The sequence below is a fragment of the Cuculus canorus genome, chromosome 1 (genome assembly GCF_017976375.1).
Source record: "Cuculus canorus isolate bCucCan1 chromosome 1, bCucCan1.pri, whole genome shotgun sequence".
Lineage (NCBI taxonomy): Eukaryota > Metazoa > Chordata > Aves > Cuculiformes > Cuculidae > Cuculus > Cuculus canorus.
Genome location: NC_071401.1, coordinates 123,759,978 through 123,780,474, shown reverse-complemented (window position 1 = coordinate 123,780,474; position 20,497 = coordinate 123,759,978). Strand labels below are relative to the sequence as shown.

Here is a 20,497-nt window from a genome sequence, read left to right as displayed (position 1 = left end):
CTTCTCTGGGCAACCCGTGTCAGTGTCTCCCCACCCTCACAGGAAAACATTTCTTCCTAATACCTAATCTAAATCTCCCCTCTCTCAGTTTAGAACTGTTCCCCCTCGTCCTATCACTACACGACTTTATAAAAAGCCCCTCCCCAGCTTTCCTGTAGCCCCTTCAGGTACTGGAAGGTCGCTATAAGGTGTCCTCGGAGCCTTCTCTTCTCCAGGCTGAACAAGCCCAAATCTCCCAGCCTGTCCTCGTACGGGAGGTGCGCTAGCGCTCTGATCATCCTTGTAGCCCTCCTCTGCGCCCGTTCCAACAACTCCATATCCTTCTTATGTTGGGGATTCCAGAACTGGGCACAGCACTCCAGGTGGAGTCTCATGGGAGCGGAGCAGAGGGGCAGAGTCCGCTCCTTCGCCCTGCTGGCCACGCTGCTGTCGATGCCGCCCAGGTCACAGGCTGCCAGCGCACACACGACGCCCGTATATAGAAGATGCAGATGACAGAACCGCCCGCCCCTCTCGGGCCGCTCCTCTGGCACTATACCGCTCCCCTCCGCCGCGGCTTGGTACGGCCCGAGGCGCTGCGGTGGGCGATAGTCTGAGCGAGGCGGCGCTGGGCGCGCGCGCGCGCACACACCCTCCCTTCTCACCACTCTCCCCCCCCGTCGCCGTGGCTTGGTAGGGCCCGAGGCGGCGCGGGGCACGCCGGGAGGCGGGCGCGCGCGCGCGCCATGGCGCTGAGCAAGTGCATGCACGCGCGGAACCGGTACAGGGACAAACCGCCCGACTTCGCGTACTTGGCGGGAAAGTACCCCGCGTTCCGGCAGCACGTGCGCTGCTCCCTCGCCGGCAGGGTCAGGTGTGTGTGTGTGTGCGTGTTTGTGAGACCGGGTGTATGCGCGCGCGCGCGTGTGTGTGAGAGAGACTCTATGTGTGTGTGCGACTGTACGTGACTGTGTCTGTGTGTGACTGTGACGGTGTCTGACTGTGTCTGACTGTGTGTGTCAGTGTGTGTGACTCTGTGTGTGTGTGACACTGTGTCTTTGTGACTGCGTGTGTTTCTGTGTGTCTGTGCGTGACAGTATGTCTGTCTGACAGTGACTGTCTGTTACTGTGTCTGTGACAGTGTCTGTGACTGTGTCTGTGTGTCTGTCTCTGTGTGTGACTATGTGACTGTGTGTCTGTCTCTGTGTGACTCGTTTTGTGTCTCTGTGACTGTGTGCACATATGTATCTGCATGAGTGTGTGTGATTGTGTGTGTGTCTACACAGTCTGCAACTCTGTGTGTCTATGTGCACATACGTATCTGCGTGTGCATGAATGTGGCTCTGTGTGTGTGACTGCATGACTGCATCTTTGTGCAACTTGTGTGTCTGCAACTCTGTGTGTCCGTGTGTATGTCTCTGTGGCTATGCACGTGTCTGTGGCCATGTGTGTTAGCTACTGTGTGTATCTGTCTGTGTGTCTGTGACTGTTACTTACTGTGTGTGTGACTGTATATGTCTGCACACATATGTAACTGCATGTGCATGTGTGTCTTTGTGTTTGTCAGTGTGCCACTGTATGTCTGAGTGGCACTGTGTGTGGCTGTGTGTCTCTTTGTCTGTGTGCCACCGTGTATTTAGTGTCTCTGTGTGCGTGCCACTGTGTAGTTAAGTGTTTGTGTGTCTCTCTGTTTGTGTCTCTCTATCTGTTTGTGTCTCTCTATCTGTGTGTCCACCCCCGGGATGTGGTGAGTGAGGGGGCACAGGCACCCATAACTGCTGTTTGTACCTTTCAGCCTGAATTTCAAGGACCCTGAGGCGGTGAGAGCTCTGACATGCACCCTCCTGAAGGAGGATTTTGGGCTTACGATTGACATCCCTGTGGAAAGGCTTATTCCCACCGTTCCCCTGAGGCTGAACTACATCCACTGGGTGGAGGACCTCATTGGTCACCAGGATGCAGACAAGCAAGTCCTCAGGCGAGGCATTGACATAGGTACTTGGAAAGGCAAAATGTTCAGTTTGAATCACAGAATCATAAAGTGTCCTGAGTTGGAAGGGACACACAAGGATCATCGAGTCCAACTCATGTTCCTGCACAGGACAACCCCAGCCTTCACACCATGTGTCTGAGGGCATTTTCCAAATGCTTCTTGAATAATGCCAGGCTTAATGCCATGACTGCTTCCCTGGGGAGCTGTTTCAGTGTTCCACCACCCTTTGAGTGAAGAACCTTTTCCTAATATGCAACCTAAACCTCTACTGGCGTATCTTCCTGCCATTTCCTTGGATCCTTTCATTGGTCACAATTTGGTGTTTACTGTCAGTGAAACCAGCTGATAAAATTTGTCACATATCCATGGAGAAATGTGAAGTTAGGGAAACAAAAAAATCAGAACTGTACTCGCCATGGGGAAGTGGGCAGTCTGACCCCACTGGTATTTAATTTGCTTCTTTGTGGGTAGGATTCCTCTGCTCAAACAGCAGAATGGCCATAGCAAACAATTATTTGGCTTTTTGTGGCCTTGAACTCTCTAAGTGTTGTAGTATACCAAAATTACACTGCTAATAACTCAGGCAAAAACATTCTAAAGGAACTTAAAAAAAAAGATGTCATATCTTCTCAGTCTTCTAACTACTGAATTATGTTATATTAGCTACCTGTTAGTTTTGCTTTTGGATATTTGCACGAGAGAGTTAGTGAGTAGCATAGCAATATTTTCTAGTATTCCTCTTAATGAAAGAAAATTCTGTGGTTTCAGGTGTATTTGGGAGATGAATGAACTGTCTGTTTTTTAAACTTCAAGGTTTTCTTGTTTGTTTGTTTCAATGCAGATATTTTCATGAGCTAAGAAGAGACTTAATTAGAAATCAAGAAAAATGCCATCAGAGCTGCCTTTTGGTTGTTGATGGTCATAAGTTTCATATATATTGTTGAAAAAATACTTTTTAAAGTGGACTAAATGTCCACAGATGGGCATCACCTGTCTTAGAGCATTGCAGCTTGTACACTTTCAATATCTGTATTATTGGACAATACATAGATTAAGCAGCAGATTAATGTAAACAGTTGTTCAGTAGAGATGTGAATTTATGAGCTGTACAGTGGTGCATGTAATTTGTTTTTTAATAGAAATAAAAAAGGTAACCTCTGTAGGAACAAGGAACTGTATTCCACATACAAATAATAAAATAGACATTTGGGTTCTAAATTATTGGTGATTTTCTGTGAATTATTTGGAAGGCACCTGCGACGGTGCATTTGAATTTGGTTCACGTCTTTTATTTTTGTCAATAGAATCTTCCTTTGTGATTTCAAAGGTTTGTTTTTGAAGATTGTTTTATGCTGAGACAGGCTGGAGTTTCCTTTTTAACTTAAATTTTAATGCTTGACATTAAAATGCTGAAATACTGACTTCCTCAAAGCTTGAGTCTGGTAGTCTCAGCTACCATGCCAGTTTTTCACTGTTGTTTTCTTGGTGTTTGCCAGCATGATTTTGGTTTTTTTAAGCAGAATCATAGAATAGTTAGTGTTCGAAGGGTTCTTAAAGATCATCTAGTTCCAACCCCCTTGCCATGGGCAGGGACACCTCCCACTAGAAATAGAAGTGACAGATCCTTTTAAGTCCTCCAACTGTTGTAAAATCTTCAGTTTGTGTTTGCAGTGAGCTTCCAGCTCTGAGAAAGCAGTCATCTAAGAGGGACATTAAAGGAGTGCTGGAAATAACTGCATGCTTTTGCTTACTGACAGACATTGTTATTTGTGTTTCTGTAAGTCAGTATAACAGTAGTCTCTCGATGTATCTCTGAACGTAAGCTTTGTAGTGGTGGGATAGTTTTACCCTTTCATGTATCCATTCACTTTAATCCTAAATTTGACTGACACTGGTAATTGGATGACCTAGATATGCCATAGTTATGAGAGGGAATAATTTTGCGCTAGCATATTTTTCTCTTTGTTGCCAAGTCTGCTGGTCTTTTTAGATCTCTTAATTGGCACCCCTGTTTCTTTCATTGTTTTGGGCACGAGGGGAAAACAGTCTGATGGAACAGAAATGTGGGTGGTTTTTTTTTTTGTGATTGCTGTATCCATCAAAGTAAATTATTTATAGCATATAACATAAAAATGCAGAAGAAAAATATATTGTGATAGAGTGTTTTTTCTGTAAAAACTATGTATTTTGCTTTCAGTATATGAATTGTTCACTGTCACGTAGAAAAATGTAGCTTAAAAAGAAGCTGATAATTTACTAGAAAATTTATTGCAGATTATTAAATTCTTTATTAAAAATGCATCTTTGACAATGCTGTATTTTAAATTAGGAAGATGAAGTTCACAAAAGAACTTCAGAGTAGCAGATGATCAGTAATCAAGGTTTTCTTGGAATTAGCTGTTATTGTTGTAAAAAGTACGTAGCAGTCACATGGCATATAACATCACAGACTTATTTTGCCTTTCTTATGGCTTTTCACTTTTGCAGGGACAGGAGCATCTTGCATATACCCGTTACTTGGAGCTACTTTGAATGGCTGGTATTTTCTTGCAACAGAAGTGGATGATATGTGCTTCAATTATGCCAAGAAGAATGTGGAACAGAATAACTTGTCTGATCTTATAAAAGGTAAGACGTAATAAGGTATTTAGTAGCATACAAATGTTGAGACCACTTTTTGCCATGTTCATGTGTAATAACAGAATCCGTATTCCTGTCAAATAACATGCTCAGTTGTTTTTACTGAAGCAGAATGCTTACGAAGGTCCATGTATGCTTAAGCCAGAAAGTCACAGCTTGCCTGGCATGAATGTGTGGATAGAGAACTAGTCTTCCTTCTGAAAAGCTGGAAGTTAAATTTCATCCTGGGATGCCTTTCTCTCTCTGTATTCTTTGTCTGTTACTGAAGTATTTCTTAGAGTTTATGCTGTTTCTGCTGCAAGATCACCCGGAATGCTCCCCTCAGTAATTTTCGTGCGTGACGTCAGTGGAGATAGTTTTATCTTAGTGTTCCTGTTTCTTAGCTCTACACTCTAGAAAGACCAAATGGTGCATGTTCTCAAGTAAAATTCTAGAACTCACTGTCTTAAAAAAAATTGTTTAGGCTGAGATTTCTTTTATCTGTCAAGAGCCTGTGGGGTGATTTACTGACACTTGTGTTGATTTTTGGAAGGGCTTAAAGTGAGTTTGTAGTTGCATCAGGGAATTCGGTTTAACTCAAGCAGTTCCTATTTTTTTAAGCACTCACGTAGTTCTGCTAGTGTGTATAAACATACAAGCTGTTTGTATACTAATCCTTAACCTAAAGTCTTTATTTGCGTGCTGATATTAATTACTTTTTTGGTAGAAGGTATTGTTTAGAAAGTACAGTTTTAATACAACATTGTTTCAAGAAACACTAAAATGTAAATGGCATGCTAGATAAAATATAAAATTATTTATTGACCAAATTCTTGTTCTCTGTTAGTGGTTAAAGTACCACAGAAAACCCTACTAATGGATGCACTGAAAGAAGAATCTGAGATCATTTATGACTTCTGCATGTGCAATCCCCCCTTTTTTGCCAACCAGTTGGAAGCAAAGGTAAGATAACAAAATAAATCTTACATGTACTTCAGTGTTCAGTGAGTGGGAGGATAGCGACAATTTAACCACTTCCCTTGAGGAAGGTTGAGTAGAAAATCCCAAATCTTTATGAAACAGCATTTAAGTCTTCTCCCGGCCCATCCCCTGCCCAAAGGTGTTTTGGAAGACTTAACTGTTACCCTTCCTGCAGTGGAGGATGGCTTATAGAATTCTTTCACAAGTTCTTACTGTCTTAGGTAATTAATTTAGAAAGCAGACAGCTGGTAAATCTGAAATCATGTCCGTTGCATAGCAGCAGTACAGAGGAATGAGCTTCTGGCATCATGCCTGCCTCTCTTTTACGTTTCCTTAGTGATTTAGGTGGTATCATGCAGCTTAGAATAGTTCTTGCAATACCCACTGAGTACAGTCACAAACTTCGCTCTATAACACAGGGCAGTAAAAAAAGATTTAATTGTTGAAATTGAAAGCTATGGATTGTGATTGTTCAGATGCGTGTAACCAACATGTCTTACATGTACTGGAACCACAGATTTCATATTAGCAGGATACTGATATAAGTAGTAACTCAGTTATATTTGGGATAGCAGGGAATTCATTCAGTTATGCTTATTTTTAGTGTATCTTTGTCTATTATCCATGTTTCTGATGGGGGAAGGATAACTAGAAGTGGTGACACTTGCTACGTGCTAAAGTTTGAGGCAGGAAGCAGTGTACTAAACAGCCTAAGATTCCATTACGTGTTTATCTCAAATGTTCTTTTTTATGCAGGGAGTAAATTCTCGAAATCCACGGCGTCCTCCTCCCAGCTCTGTAAATACAGGAGGGATCACAGAAATCATGGCTGAGGGGGGAGAACTAGAATTTGTGAAAAGAATTATTCATGATAGTCTACAGCTTAAAAAGAGATTACGGTAAGTGCTTCATTCAGTTAAAAAACCCCACCTTTTATCTGACTCTTTGATGGAAATCACCTGAAAATGTTATTTCAAGTAGGGAAAAGAGCTGTGGTCCAGTGACATCTGTTTGATTTGTTGTAATGATACAAAAACATCAGTAATTAGTCTCAGTTTATGTAAAATTTGTTGTTCCTTAGCATCAATTACAACTCATTTTTGGAGGTATTTAAAAGCAGAAGGCAAAAAAAGGCTATACCAGTGATGCTTATAGCTTGCAACTAAATTAGCACATGTAACTTGCTGAGGATAGTCCGTGTTGATTCTTAAGGACATCTAGGATGGGAGGATTTATGACATTGCCTAGTTTGCTGTTTTAGGGTTAAGTCTGTTTAAGGACTTAACAGTTAAGGAAGTCTGTTTAAATAATTGTCCCTTAATACGACTAATAGTATTTTTTTTTTTTTTTTTTTAGTTTAGAATCATAGAATCACAGAATGGTTTGGGTTGGAAGGGACCTTAAAGACCATTCAGTTTCAACCCCTCTGCCATGAGCAGGGACACCTCGCCCAGACCAGGCTGTTTAAGGCCCCATCCAGCCTGGCCTTGAACACCTTCAGGGAGGGGGCATCCACAGCTTCCCTGGGCAATCTATGCCAGTATTTCATTTCTTCCTAATGTCTAAACTAAATCTTCCCCCTTCCAATTTAAAGCCATTCTCCCTCATCCTATCACTCTGTGTCCTTGTAAAAAGTCCCTCCCTAGCTTTCTTGTATGCCCCCTTCAAGTACTGTAAGGCTCATCTAAGGTTTCCCCAGAGCATTCTCTTCTCCAGGCTGAACGCCAGCTCTCTCAGCCTGTCCTCATAGCAGAGTTGCTCCATCCCTCTGATCATCATCATGGCCTCTCTGGACTCGCTCTTACAGTTCTATATCCTTCTTATGCTGGGGATTCCAGAACTGGACACGGTAATCCAGGTGGGATCTCGGGAGAGGGGAGTAGAAGGGGAGAATCGCCTCCCTTGACCTGCTGGCCTATTCGTATATGTGAGCAATTTAAAGTCCTTGCCCACAGTTTAGATGCATAGTATTGAGGAAACTGTCCCTTGATAACTGGGAACTCACATTTTTGCACTTCAATATGTTATATTCACAAATAACTGTTTTAGATCCAGTCATCAAGAAAGTACGGAAGAGAGGGTTGTGGAACTTGAATAGTAACTTAAATGAAGAACAGAGATGTAATGTTCTTCGTTTCAAACATCATTCAGATGTTTGGAAGTATTGAAGATGTGGAGCTGCGTAGAAGGATAAGCTTAACCAGAAGTGGGAAAGTAAATTTCTATCTTTTTTTTCCCCCTGTTGATTTCCTCATGAAATGTGGGTTAGGTGATGGAAGCCTGGGTAGTGAGTTATGAATGAGCAGAAGTGGTAGTTGGTAGGTCTGCTTTTGAGACTTAAATGCTTGTCAATAGTTGCATATTCCTTTTTATTCCAATTCATTCTCCAAAGACAGAGTAGAGATTGAAAACAAAATACTGCAGGGTGTAACATCTTCCACGTAACTGAAGTCATTGTTTGAAACAGAATTCCTGGCTGTTTAGGCACTGCTTCAATAATAGGCTTAATATGTTTCCTAAAAACTTGAAGATTCCCTTGTCCAGTCTGTCTTTGGGCCTTCTATTCGCATTCCTGTTGTACTGTATCCTAGTCTCTGTTTAAGAATGTGTTGTTTTGGTTTTCTATCTTCAATTACTCTTGCAGGTTTCTGATCCAAGTAGTCCTTTCTGGTAGTTGCTATTTTCAGTTGATCTGCATTCGTAAGTGTTTTGTTAATGCGTTCTTCGCAGATGGTACAGTTGCATGTTGGGGAAGAAATGCAGTTTGGCACCATTGAAAGAGGAACTTCGAATCCAGGGGGTGAGTTTGTATATAGGGTATTTTGTGTATGTATTCTGTGTGTGTTCTATACAATATGTTCCAATGCATGTGGGTAATTGTTATTGAATTATTTTACTGAGTTTTTATTTACAAGAAGAAACAGCAATTCCTTGTTAGGGAAGCCCTCAAAACAGTTGAGATTTAATTATTTGAGGTTCAAAGCTGATAAGTAGCATGTATCATCTTTATCACATGTAGAAGTTTGTCTTTGCCCATTCTGGAAGCTATGAGGTTTCTGCTTTAAGACAGCCTTAGCAGGGCTCTTGTGGAAAAAAAAAAATAAAAAAATCTAGTTCTCTTTCCTCTTGGCTAGCATGAAGTCGAGCAATTTGGTTGATAAAAATATGTACCATTATTTAAATGGCAGCATTTTTTGTTTGCGTTCAATCCTGACATCAAGTAAAATCCAACCTTTTGCTACTATTCCCATGCAAGAAGGCTGCACAAAGAACTTCTTTGTGGCTTTCTCAGGGAATCATAGTCTTCTCTAATTCCCATACAAAGAAAATGATTGTGTGATCTGTCCGTGTATATGGTGGAGAGGTGAAGGAAAGAGAATGCGTGGTGAAGTCACTTCCCAGAAAGATTAACTACAGGCCATAGAGAATCCTTAAACTCAATGCCAAAAGCAGATGCTGAGCTAGGCACCGAAGTTCAAGTATCTAACTTTACTCCCTATCCTTGAACTCTTGTACCTCTGTCTTAGTAAAGTGAGAGAAATCCTTGCCAACCTTGCATGGAAAAGCTGAGTTTTCCTTTTGTATTTTTCTTGAGATTACCAATTTAATTTTGTTCAGGTTTGTAATCTTTGTTGTAATAGAGCTGAGGATATGTTCATTGTAACCCAGCACAGACTGTGTTGTTGTTCAGGTTAGGATGCAGCATTAATGTTCCAAAAAGTCCACTCATTCTTCAAACTGTCTTTGCATTAGCTGTACTTATTGGAGATGCTGATAGAATTGGGAAGCCAAAGGCAGGAAAAGTTTTGCATTAGAGACACCTTTTCTTCCCACTTTTTGAAGGTATTTCACAAAAGTAAGATTGCTTTTTCCTGTGCAGACCTGAAAGGCTGTGCTCTAGAGCTGATAATTTAGAGTGAAGTGGGATGGTTGAAATTTATCCTTGCTAGTTTTTAGCATATTCTCTGTACCATATATAAATGCCTTAGGATTCATGTGTGGAAGGACTAGCTAACACTAGCATTGAATCTGAGTTTTATATTTTAAGGCATTGTAAATTCAGACTTGATTTTTGGGGCAGATAGAGAAGTGTTTCTGGGCATGTTTCTGCCATCTGCAGACAAGGGAGTGGCTTGGCTTCCCAGCCCTTCATTGCCTTTATTCTGTGTTCCTTTATGACAGCAATGCATTCAGTATCTGAATGTGGACCAGGAGCAGGCTCTGAACAAGGATAAGAATGTGCTTTTTGCAGAATCAGAATGTAGTTGTGCGCTGTATGTGTGCTGTATTGCTGCACCAAAAGGGTTGTGTTGTATGTTGCTGAACCTGAAGCTCTGAAAGTGCATAGATGGGAAATCTGGGCATGGGTACCAGATTTGGCACTGACCAACTTCACATGGCACTGACATCTATGAGCCACGTCAGAAAGAATCTCCATTTCTGTCATAAGAAAATAACTCTATGCTTACTATGTAATTTGTTTAAATTTGAAAATATGTGCAATGTTGTTTATTAATAAGAAATGAAGTTTTGTGTTGCTTCTTTTCATAGGTTCCTAAAGTTACTCATACTGAATTCTGCCAGGGGCGCACCATGAGATGGGCACTGGCATGGAGTTTCTATGATGATGTACAAGTGCCTGTAAGTAGCTTAATTTTGGTTTGCTTGTGATCATCTGTGTGTGTTGTTTGAGGAAGGGCCTAATGAGCTATAGCTCTTGTGAAACAAACTCTTCTCCTTCAGACTGGAGCATTGGATGTGCTGGGCTGTAAGGACAGTGGGATTTCTTAACTGGCTGTCAGTCTGTTAGCAGTCGTTACATGCGATTCATAAATGACCTATGCTTAGGGAAAAAAAAAGAGAAACCTATGCAGGAACTTTCTGTGGGTTTCAGTGCAAGTGAGTTGCTTGTAGCATACTTCAAACAGCAGTATAGTAGTACTAACAGCATACTGTTTGGGGTAGATTCTGAGGAGTTGGTTTTAATTTACTGTGTAGATTCTGTTACCAAATAGATATGAACATGTCTAGCTCAGGCTTGCCTACATGAATGTAGTAGGAGATTGTTCACCTTAACTAATGTGAGCCAGTTGCTTTTTTGGGTCCAGATGTACATATACTGTGAGATAGACAATAACCAACCTTATAGATGATGCAAGCAAACCTTCAGTGAACTTGGAACAAACTATGGGTATTAACACTTGACCTCTGTTCCCAAGAGCAGCCACACTTTCTTAGCTCACAGAGTGAGTAGTTGAAAGGAATCAATTAATATTTTTGCCTGATGTCAGCAGATAAACTCCCTCTGTCCATCAGGCTAGCATAAAGTGCATGATCCTGTTAGCCATATTTAATCTATAACTCTGTTTGTGAAGTGAAACTCACTGCATGTCAATGACTGTTTAGTGTCTTACATAATACTCTTAATCCCCTTGTCTTCTGAGTACAAAAATCATCCCGCTAATACTGCATAGTTTTGTATATTTTTTGTTTCTTTCTTCTTCTAGTCACCTCCCTCTAAAAGAAGAAAATTAGAAAAACCCCGAAAACCAATTACATTTATGGTTTTGGCATCTACTGTCAAAGAGTTATCCATTAAAGCTGCAACTCTGGGCTGGGATGCTGTAGAAGCTCTTGCTGTGGTTAGAGCCTGGATAGAGAAGATTCTTATTGATCTGAAGGTACAGTATTGAGTATTATATGTTAAAACAACATCCTACTTGAAAGCATAGCTGTGAGAAGGTAGTATGAAGTTCTGCTGTTTTCTGCAATAGGTTCAGCATAAACGTGTTCCTTGCGGAAAAGATGAAGTTAGCCTGTTTGTGACTGCCATTGAAAACTCCTGGATTCATTTGAGGAGAAAGAAACGAGAGAGAATAAGGCAATTACGAGAACTTCCTCGTGCTTCTGAAGATGTTCTGCAAGCAATGGAAGGGATAAAAACGAGCCAGAAGAGCTCAAGCAACAATTCGAACTATGAAAACCCCAAGACTGAAGACTCTGAAACAGGGTTTGTGGCACCTGATGAGGATGTCTCCTTGACCGCAGGTGATGAGCTAACAGAAGAATCTGCTGCTAAAGAAGAACACAGTGAGCATGTGAAGGAGGAGAAGACAGAAGTGAAGCCGGGAGAAACATCACTTGGCAAAGGTTCCAGTAATGCAAAGGAGGAGCCTTGCCCTTCAGAGGAAGCTAGCAATCTAACAGCTGAAAAAGAACAAAGTCCCAAAGAGACTAGTAGTTGTTTTCTCTTTAAGTGTTTAATAAATGTGAAGAAAGAAGGCGATGATGTAGTAGTAGAAATGCACTGGGTTGAAGGACAGAACAGAGACTTGATGAACCAGCTGTGCACATACTTAAGGAACCAAATTCTTCGACTGGTTGCCAGTTAGTCCTTTCTCCTGCTTTGGTAAAGGAAGTCAATCCTGAAATTTTGTAAACTGTTTTTAACAGATTAAAGTTTTCAGATAGCAAAACCTGTTTTTTCTCCTTAGAAGAGAGTAAAATGGAGACAGAAGTCTCCTTTAATATTTTAAATAGCTTTTTCAGCACTGCGAGGAGTACATGAAGTGTACTGTCTTGGACATGAAGTGATGGGAAAGTAATAGATTTTGTGCTGCAGTTGTAAAACTACACGTTAAAGTGAAATATGTCTATGCTATGGCTGTTTCAAATAGCAGCAGTGCTTATTCTGCTCTTTTTACTGGTGCAATAGGATTGTATATTGTTACTAAGTAGAAATCTTTGCTGAAATATTTTCTTCAATATTTTTTCAATACTAATGCAAGAAATTGCTAGTCTGCTGTGGGAGTTATTCTCTGCAGAGAGGAGTCTTCAAATAACGATTTAAGTATGCTTCTCTTCCCTTTAGTGCATTTAACCTTTGATCTACAGAGTAGCAAGATGGATACATCTCCAAAGTGTCAGTTCATACAAATAGTCGCTGTAGAAAAAAACATGTGTTGTACTTTAGTGGTACTTGGGCTCTGAAACACAGAAAGGCCTGCTGTTAGCGTCTGGTTTTCTAAACTTTGTTTTAACAACAAAGTAAGATTTTTGAGCTGTTTGGTTTGGAGAGGATTTAACTATGTTGACTGTTTCATTAGACTGTTCCTTAAACTAATTAAAATATAATTTTCTGAAATGACAGCTGTGTTCTAAAAGGCTTTTGCTTTCATTTGATCGTGATTGCTTTAATGACAGGAATGAGAGCACATGCTCATCTACATTGGCCAGAAATTCCTTATGCAGGACAAAGATGCTTACAGAAGCTTTAGGCTAACTGGAAAGGAAGCTGTTGTATCCACACCTGACTGCCTGGTCCTTTTTAGCAACGTTTTCCCAGTGTTCCTGGGCCAGTGATCTGTTCCTGTGAGAAGAGAGGCTAAGGGACATGGGTCTTGGGTGTGTCTGTGTGTTTGCGATTGAGCGGTATTGTTTCACATGAATTCAGCCTCCCAAGCTGTGAACGATGTTTCTGTAGAGAACACAGAGAGAAGGTTTTTCTGAGAGTGAAGCGTGTGCCTGTGTTGCCCAAAATGAAAGATGCACTCCTGATGGACAGAAGGAAGTACTGCATGTGTCTATGCTACTGGAACCACTTTGAATGTTCAGTTTTGGTTGTCAAGATTTCTGGAAAGATGAGTACATTTTCTTATGTTGAAATTAAAAGTGACTTAGAAAAGCCTTATTTCCCCCCTGCCCCCTGCGCAATCATTAACTGTTGTGTATCATGCTACTTAGCACTTCTGCAGGGGGTGGACAAACTTGCAGGTTTTGGGTATTGTAGAATGTTCATGGAACTGCTAACAGTATTCATGTTACTGAGGAGAGATGAATCACAGAATCACAGAAAGGACCCACTGGATCATTGAGTCCAACCATTCCTAACACTCCCTAAACCATGTCCCTAAGCACTTCATCCACCCTTTCCTTAAACACCTCCAGGGAAGGCGACTCGACCACCTCCCTGGGCAGCCTGTTCCAGTACCCAATGACTCTTTCCGTGAAGAATTTTTTTCTGATATGCAACCTGAACCTCCCCTGGCGGAGCTTCAGGCCATTCCCTCTAGTCCTGTCCCCTGTCACTTGGGAGAAGAGGCCAGCTCCCTCCTCTCCACAACCTCCTTTTAGGTAGTTGTAGAGAGTAATAAGGTCTCCCCTCAGCCTCCTCTTCTCCAGGCTAAAAACCCCAGCTCTCTCAGCCGCTCCTCGTTAAGACTTTTTCTCCAGCCCCTTCACCAGCTTCGTTGCTCTTCTCTGGACACGCTCCAGAGCCTCAACATCCTTCTTGTGGTGAGGGGTCCAGAACTGAACACAGTATTCAAGGTGCAGTCTCACCAGTGCCGAGTACAGAGGGAGAATCACCTCCCTGGACCTGCTGGTGACCCTATTTCTGATATAAGCCAAGATTCCATTGGCCTTCTTGGCCACCTGGGTACACTGCTGGCTCATGTTCAGTCGGCTGTCAACCAGCACCCCCAGGTCCTTCTCTTCCGTGCAGCTCTCGAGCCACTCTTCCCCCAGTCTGTAGCAGTCTTTTAGTCTCCAGTCTTTTAGAATCTGAAGAGGTTATTTTGGCTAGCTGAGCCGTCAAAACAGAAAGCAAAATCTTTGTCTTTTGTGCTGTTCCCTGTTTATCATGTGATAAACATCCTCTCTGCAGGGATAAAGCAGCTCTACAAGATAAGCTTGTGTACTTGTGGCATGCTTGTTTGGCTGAAGCAGCCTGTGTTATGTTGCTTCATTAATTACCTCTGTCTTTCACCATGGCATGAAGAGTACGCTCTCCTGAGTGCTGCTTAAACAAAGCCAGATGTTTTTACAAAGAAACCCCCCTCCCATGTGTGATTTAAATCATTGTTTTAGAAGTTCAAATGTCATCTTGGCGTTTTAAAACAAATGTCGTGAGAAAGGTGAGTGTGGCACTTGGAGAGCTAACCCTGCTTTGGGAAAAGAACAGCAATTAAAAACTATGATTGGTGTGTAATTTCAGAAGTAGCAATGACAGAATCATTGAGTTTGGAAAAGACCTCTAAGATCATCCAGTCCAACCATCAGCCCTGCACCACTGTGTCCACTAAACCATGTCCCTAATTGCCATGTCACTTTTTGAACCCCTCCAGGAGATGAAAAGTCCACCACTTCCCATGGGCAGCCTCTGCCAGTGCTTCACCACTCTTGGTAAATAATTTTTTCCTGATAGCCAACGTAAAGCTCCTCTGGCTCAATTTGAAGCCATTTCCTCTTTTGCTTTCGCGTGTTACTTGGGAGAACATGAACATGATATAGACAGCAAGATTGAGTGCACCTTCAGCAACTTGCACATGACACCAAGCTGAGTGGTGCAGTTGCCACATGAGGACGGCATGTCATCCACAGGGACCTGGACAGGCTGAAGAAGTGGGGCTGTGAGAACCTCATGGAGTTCAACAAGGCCAAGTCCAAGGTCCTACACCTGGGTTGGGGCAGTGTATGGTTTCAGTACAGGTTGGGGGATGACGTGATTGAGAGCAGCCCTGCAGAGAAGGATTTGGGGGTGCTGGTTGATGAGAAGCTCAACATGAGCTGCCAGTGTGTGCTCGCAGCCCAGAAGGCCAAACGTGTCCTGGGCTGCATCAAAAGAAGCATGGCCAGAAGGCTGAGGAAGGGGATTCTGCCCCTCTATTCCTCTCTCTTGAGAGCTCATCTGGCATATTGTGTCCAGTTCTGGAATCTTCAACATAAGAAGGATGTGGAGCCTTTGGGGTGGGTTCAGAGGAGGGCTACGAAGATGATCGGGGGGCTGGAGCACCTCCCTACAAGGACAGGCTGAGAGAGTTGGGGTTGTTCAGTCTGGAGAAGGTTCAGAGGAGATCATATAGTGACCTTCCAGTACCTGAAGGGGCTACAGGAAAGCTGAGAGGACTTTTTACAAGGGCATGGAGTGATAGGACGAGGAGGAATGGCTTTAAATTGGAGGGGGAAAGATTCAGACTAGACATTAGGAAGAAATGCTTCGCTATGAGGGTGGTGAGGCACTGGCACAGGTTGCCCCGGGAAGCTGTGGCTGCCCCATCCCTGCAGGTATCCAAGCCCAGACTCGACGAGGCTTTCAGCAGCCCGATGCGGTGGGAGGTGTTCCTGCCTCCTTCCCCCCGGCAGGTGCCGTTCCCCGCCGCAGCCGCAGGAGGCGCTCGGGGCGGGGCGTGCGGGCTTTGAATGGCGCGGCGGGACGGTGGCGGCGCGGCGGGGCTGCGGCCGGCGGGGGAGGCGGGAGCGGCCGGCACTGCTGTGCTCACCCCCCCGCCTGGGATCGACCTCTCTCTGCGCAGCACCGGGAGCTCCCGCTCCGCAGGTACCGGCTGGGGGTAGCGGCGCCGTCCCCTCCCATCCCCCTTTTCCCCTCCTCTCCCTTCTCCCCCCCCTCCCGTCCCGTTTCTCTCCTCCCCTTCTGTCTCCCTTCTTCTCCCCTTCCTCTCCTCCCCTCGGTCGCGCAGCGCTGGGCTCGGGGCGGTGCGGTGCTGCCCGTTAGACACGTGGCACTGTCGCCTCCCCGATTCCCCGTCCCGGGGTGCGAGACCCGCCAGATCCTCCCCCATCCTGCGGGACTACCTGAACCTCCCTCAGCCCGGGATATGGGACCCCCCTGAGTCCCCTCTATCCCAGCGTGCAGGACCCCCAGAGCCTCTCCCCCCCGCCCTGGGGTGCGGGACCCCCCCAGATCCTCCCCTGTCCTGGGGTGGGGGACCCCCTTTCAAGCTTCCCCTTGTCCGGCGTATGGGACCCCCCGATCCTTCCCTCCCATCTGGGGTGCAGGACTCCCTAAGCCTCCCCCCGTCCCACGGTGCGGGACCCCCCCAGGTCCTCCCCCTGCCTGGAGTATGAGACCCTCCTGAGCCCCCTCCATGCCTGATGTGTGGGATACCCCGATTCCCTGTCCTAATTTATGGGACCCCCCAATCCTCCCACTCTGCTCCCCGGAATGCAATCCTCCCCTGTTCTGGGGTGTGAGACCCCCCGAGCACCCCTGGGCTCTGGAAGGCAAATTTAGATGAGATATTAGGAAGAACTTCTTCACAATGAGGGTGGTGAGGCCCTGGGACAGGTTTCCCAAGGAAGTTGTGGCTGCCCCATCCCTGGAGGTGTTCAAGGGCAGGTTGGATGGGGTTTGGAGCAGCCTGATCCAGCAGGAGGTGTCCTTGCCCATGGCGGGGGGGTTGGAACTGGATGAGCTTTAAGGTGCCTTCCAACTCAAACCATTCCATAATTCTAGGAATCAAGGTGTCTGCCCGCCCTGCTCGCTGTTTTGTTGGGGAAAGCAAGAAAGTATCTGCTGGATATTAGGAACAACTACTTCCACTGAAAGGGTTGTCAAGAACTGAAGCAGGCCATCCAGGGAAGTGGCTTAATCACCACTCCTGGAGGTATCAAAAAGAGCTGTAGATGTGGCGCTTAGGGACATGGTTTAGTGGTGAACTTGGTAGCGTTGGGTTTATGGTTGAACTCTATGATCTTAAGGATCTTTTCCAACCGAAACGACTCTGTGATTCTGTGTGTGCTTCTAGAGCCACACTTCAGTGTACAGTAGGTCCTGTTCTTGACTTGGCCTCTAGGTGCTACCATAACACAACAGTTGATACAGTCTGTATTCTTTGGTATATGAGGCGAGGTTTTCTTGGATCATTAAACTGATCCAAGAATACAGTGAGCTGATAAAATGCAGTGTATCTAGAGGCACCACTGTAGGGGTTCCTGGTTGGTGCACTGATACCTGCAAATGCAGAGACGTTCAGTTGGTTTTTATAATGTGACTTCTTGCCTATACCTACAAAATGTGATGTGAACATCTTGTGTTACCGTAACATCTTGTGAAAATGTGTCAGATAAAGTGGTCCTGCTGCCAGCCAGCAACATGTAAAGTGATAGTTCTAGATATTAAGAATCATTTTTTTTTCTGTGAGAGTGATGAGCCACTGGCACAGGCTTCCCAGAGAATTAGAGGATGCTCCATCCCTGGAGATGTTCAAGGCCTGGTTGGATGGGGGTGGAAGGTGGATGGATCCTGTGGAAGGTGTCCCTGCCTATGGCAGGGAGCTTGGAACTGGATGATCTTAAGGTCCGTTCCAACACAAACCACTCTATAATTCCATGATTGTATTCTCGATTCAACGGAGAAATCAATGTGTATAAAGCGTTAAGATACATCTAACATCCAAAATCAAGATATTTATATAAAATCTTGTAACTTCATCTCTTTTGCAAATTTTCTGTAACTCTTTAATACGTTTACGTCTCTCAGCCTCTTCTTCAGTCATGTTGCATCTTCTCCCTGATGGGATTATATTCTATGAGATACAATTTTATCAGTCATGCAAATGGAGCTGAGCAAGGCAATGCACGTATTTCCATAGGACAGTTCCTCAAAGACAGTTCAGTAAGTGGCTTTCCTGTATCCAACTGGCCCCACACTCTGGAAGGGTTTTCTTTCAGACAAATCTAACCCCCAGTGCTTTTAACCAGTGATGCATATCCTCCTCATTTTGACTATTTCTTAGCATTTTTCTGTTAGGTAAAAAAGAGGTTAGTGTAGTGGTGTACTTCTGTACAGAGATCTTTAAGAACCCCTAAGGCATAAATTTTCAAACTCCTTTTCAGTGCTAATCTACAGATGTTCTTCAAACAGCAGAATCAAATAATCTTTTATTTATTCCTTTACATGTAGTTCATTGCTTTTAATATTAGCAAGGAAGCTTGAGATCCCATCATGTGCTTTTTTTTTCATTTCTGTGTTTCTGAATCATAATTCTACTATATTATTCACATTTTAGGATAGACAAATCTGGTCTCCTCCAAATTTCTCTTGGGAAGCTTGTTCTCCTTTGCAGCATACTGCTGTTTTCTCCTGGTAGTGCTCAACTGCTTGCTTAGTCTCTGTAAGCTACTTTGATTATACAAAGTGAAACAAAGCTGTCAGAGCTAGGCTCTATCAGCTTTTTTATATATTTGTGCAGGGGAGAACGATCATACACCAGTAACAGCTACATTGGGGTTGACCTCAAGGAGGCACTTGAAATTTTTAGTGTCTTCAGAGTAAGAATCCTGGCTGCTTATAGATGGTAGCATTTCAGATCTAGCGCTCAACAATGGTGGGAATTTTCCTTTAGATTTTTACTGAATGTGCCAGTAGAAGAATGGGTACAGCAGAGCCAGTACCCATTCTGTCCTATGGAAAAACAGTTACTTGTTTTTCATCTCAATTTGACAAGGTCTTTCACAAAATGCTGTTATGGGAACTATGTAGTCATGGGCAATAGGGAGACATTACTGCAGATCAGAAATGTGTTTTCTGTCTCAGATGGAGAAAGAGACAAAAAGTTTGAGTTTTCTTAATGACTTGGAAAAGAGGAGGAGAAAGCCAAGGAGGAGACAACATCTGTAGCCAGCACACAATTATTTTATGTGGTAAAGACAAGAAATAAGCAGCAAGGAACTTAAGCTAGAGGAACTGGCACTGTGGTGAAGATACTAATCAGTGATGATAAACTGAAGTAACGTGCATTGTACAGAGTAAATTGAGCTGCTTGTTTGGTTTATGTTGTTTTTTTTAGTTCATCCACAAAGCAAGAAAAAAAAGACCAGGCAGTTCTGTAATCTGTGAAGATTACTGAAATCTCTGTAGCAGTAATTTAATAAGGAAACAGTACGGATAAGGATGAGATGGGAAATACATTGTAATACTGTTATATTCATCAGTGCTGAAATTGTGTTTGAGTATGTATTTCGTGATGGCTGCTCTGTCTCAAAAGCAAACGTCAGAGCAAGAGTTAGGTGAACAAATGATTTGAATGTGGAAAATTTTATAGGAGGAAACAATGAAAAAATTATCTCAGGAGCTAAGAAGAATGGTGAAACATCCATAGGAAATACTGAAAAAAATATAGGGAAGATAGTCTCTTGTTGCCTTTTCTCATAATTCACGAGTTTGTAGAGAGCTCAGGTTTGAGGACGATACTTGATTTTCAAATTTTTTTTTATTTTCTCTTCCCAAAGGGCAGTATCAGCGGGTAAATGTTCCTGATGACCAAGCAGACAAGTTGCTCCTTGCAAGCTGGGGTCTTCCCAAAGCAGTTCTGGAGAAATACCACAGTCTGGGAGTAGTACAGATGTTTGAATGGCAAGCAGAATGCCTGATGCTTGGACAGGTTCTGGAAGGGAAGAACCTAGTTTACTCAGGTATGTAAACATCTGACATAACCAGCCCTCCCTAACCTTCCCAGTGCCATTTACAAGAACATATTGGTGCTGAAGGGTTCTGATCTGACAGATAAATATGTCAAGATCATCTTTTTTTTTCCGGGAAGATCCCGTTAAGATTTGTGCCATTGCTGTACCTCAGACCTGGCCTGATGGACTCCTTTCCAGACGTGAGGGGAGACTAGTTTTCCTCATTTTCTCTGTTAATGTTCCTTTAGAAACTGGTAATTATGAGTCAGTTAATGATCACGCTCTTTTTTAATTACAAATTATGTCTACCAGGAACTGAATGATAACAACAATGTTATATATACTTTTGTAAATGTTATTTACTATCTAATTTTTTCTGTCCCTTTAACCTTTCTCTTGACCTACTGTATGGGGGTGTGTGTGCAGAAGAAGTAGGACTGGTGGACTAGAAATCTATGGGAAATGACAAGTTGAGGGTCTACTGTCCATGGGAAGAAGGTCCCAGAGCAGCACTGGGAACTTACAAGAAGAGTGAGTGATTTTTTTTAGGCTTGGATTTGAGTTTTATTTACTCGGTTCAAGGGGACTTGGGGCCTGGTTGCCAGGTAATGGCTGTCCCTTGGTATGTGGCATCTCCTCCACAGTTTTCGGTGGAAGATAGATGCTTGCCAAGAAGAAGGGGTTAATACATTTCTGGGCTAGGTCAGTAAGGCAGTGGCT

The 20,497-nt window shown here is 43.4% G+C and overlaps 2 protein-coding genes across 2 annotated transcripts in view; both read left to right on the top strand.

Annotated features, from left to right (window-relative positions):
* The first annotated feature begins 687 nt into the window (after positions 1–687).
* METTL16 (methyltransferase 16, N6-methyladenosine) lies at positions 688–13,138 on the top strand. Its single transcript, XM_009557007.2, has 9 exons — positions 688–853; positions 1,775–1,974; positions 4,460–4,600; positions 5,439–5,554; positions 6,329–6,471; positions 8,303–8,372; positions 10,124–10,213; positions 11,080–11,253; positions 11,347–13,138. The coding sequence occupies exons 1-9, from the start codon at positions 726–728 to the stop codon at positions 11,962–11,964; spliced, it is 1,680 nt and encodes a 559-aa protein (XP_009555302.2). The 5' UTR covers positions 688–725; the 3' UTR covers positions 11,965–13,138.
* A 2,658-nt stretch (positions 13,139–15,796) lies between these two features.
* POLQ (DNA polymerase theta) overlaps positions 15,797–20,497 on the top strand; it is a 50,672-nt gene continuing 45,971 nt past the window's right edge. Inside the window, exons 1-2 of the mRNA XM_054056196.1 lie at positions 15,797–15,908; positions 19,604–19,786. Of these exons, the coding sequence (XP_053912171.1) occupies positions 19,717–19,786 (70 nt within the window). The 5' untranslated portion in view covers positions 15,797–15,908; positions 19,604–19,716. The remainder of the gene's footprint in view (positions 15,909–19,603; positions 19,787–20,497) is intronic.

Excerpts from the sequence above, each read along its gene's own strand:
- METTL16 (XM_009557007.2), top strand. The coding sequence starts at position 726 with ATGGCGCTGAGCAAGTGCATGCACGCGCGGAACCGGTACAGGGACAAA. Across the intron at positions 854-1,774 it reads TCCCTCGCCGGCAGGGTCAG|CCTGAATTTCAAGGACCCTG; the intron begins GTGTGTGTGTGT and ends TGTACCTTTCAG. Across the intron at positions 4,601-5,438 it reads CTTGTCTGATCTTATAAAAG|TGGTTAAAGTACCACAGAAA; the intron begins GTAAGACGTAAT and ends GTTCTCTGTTAG.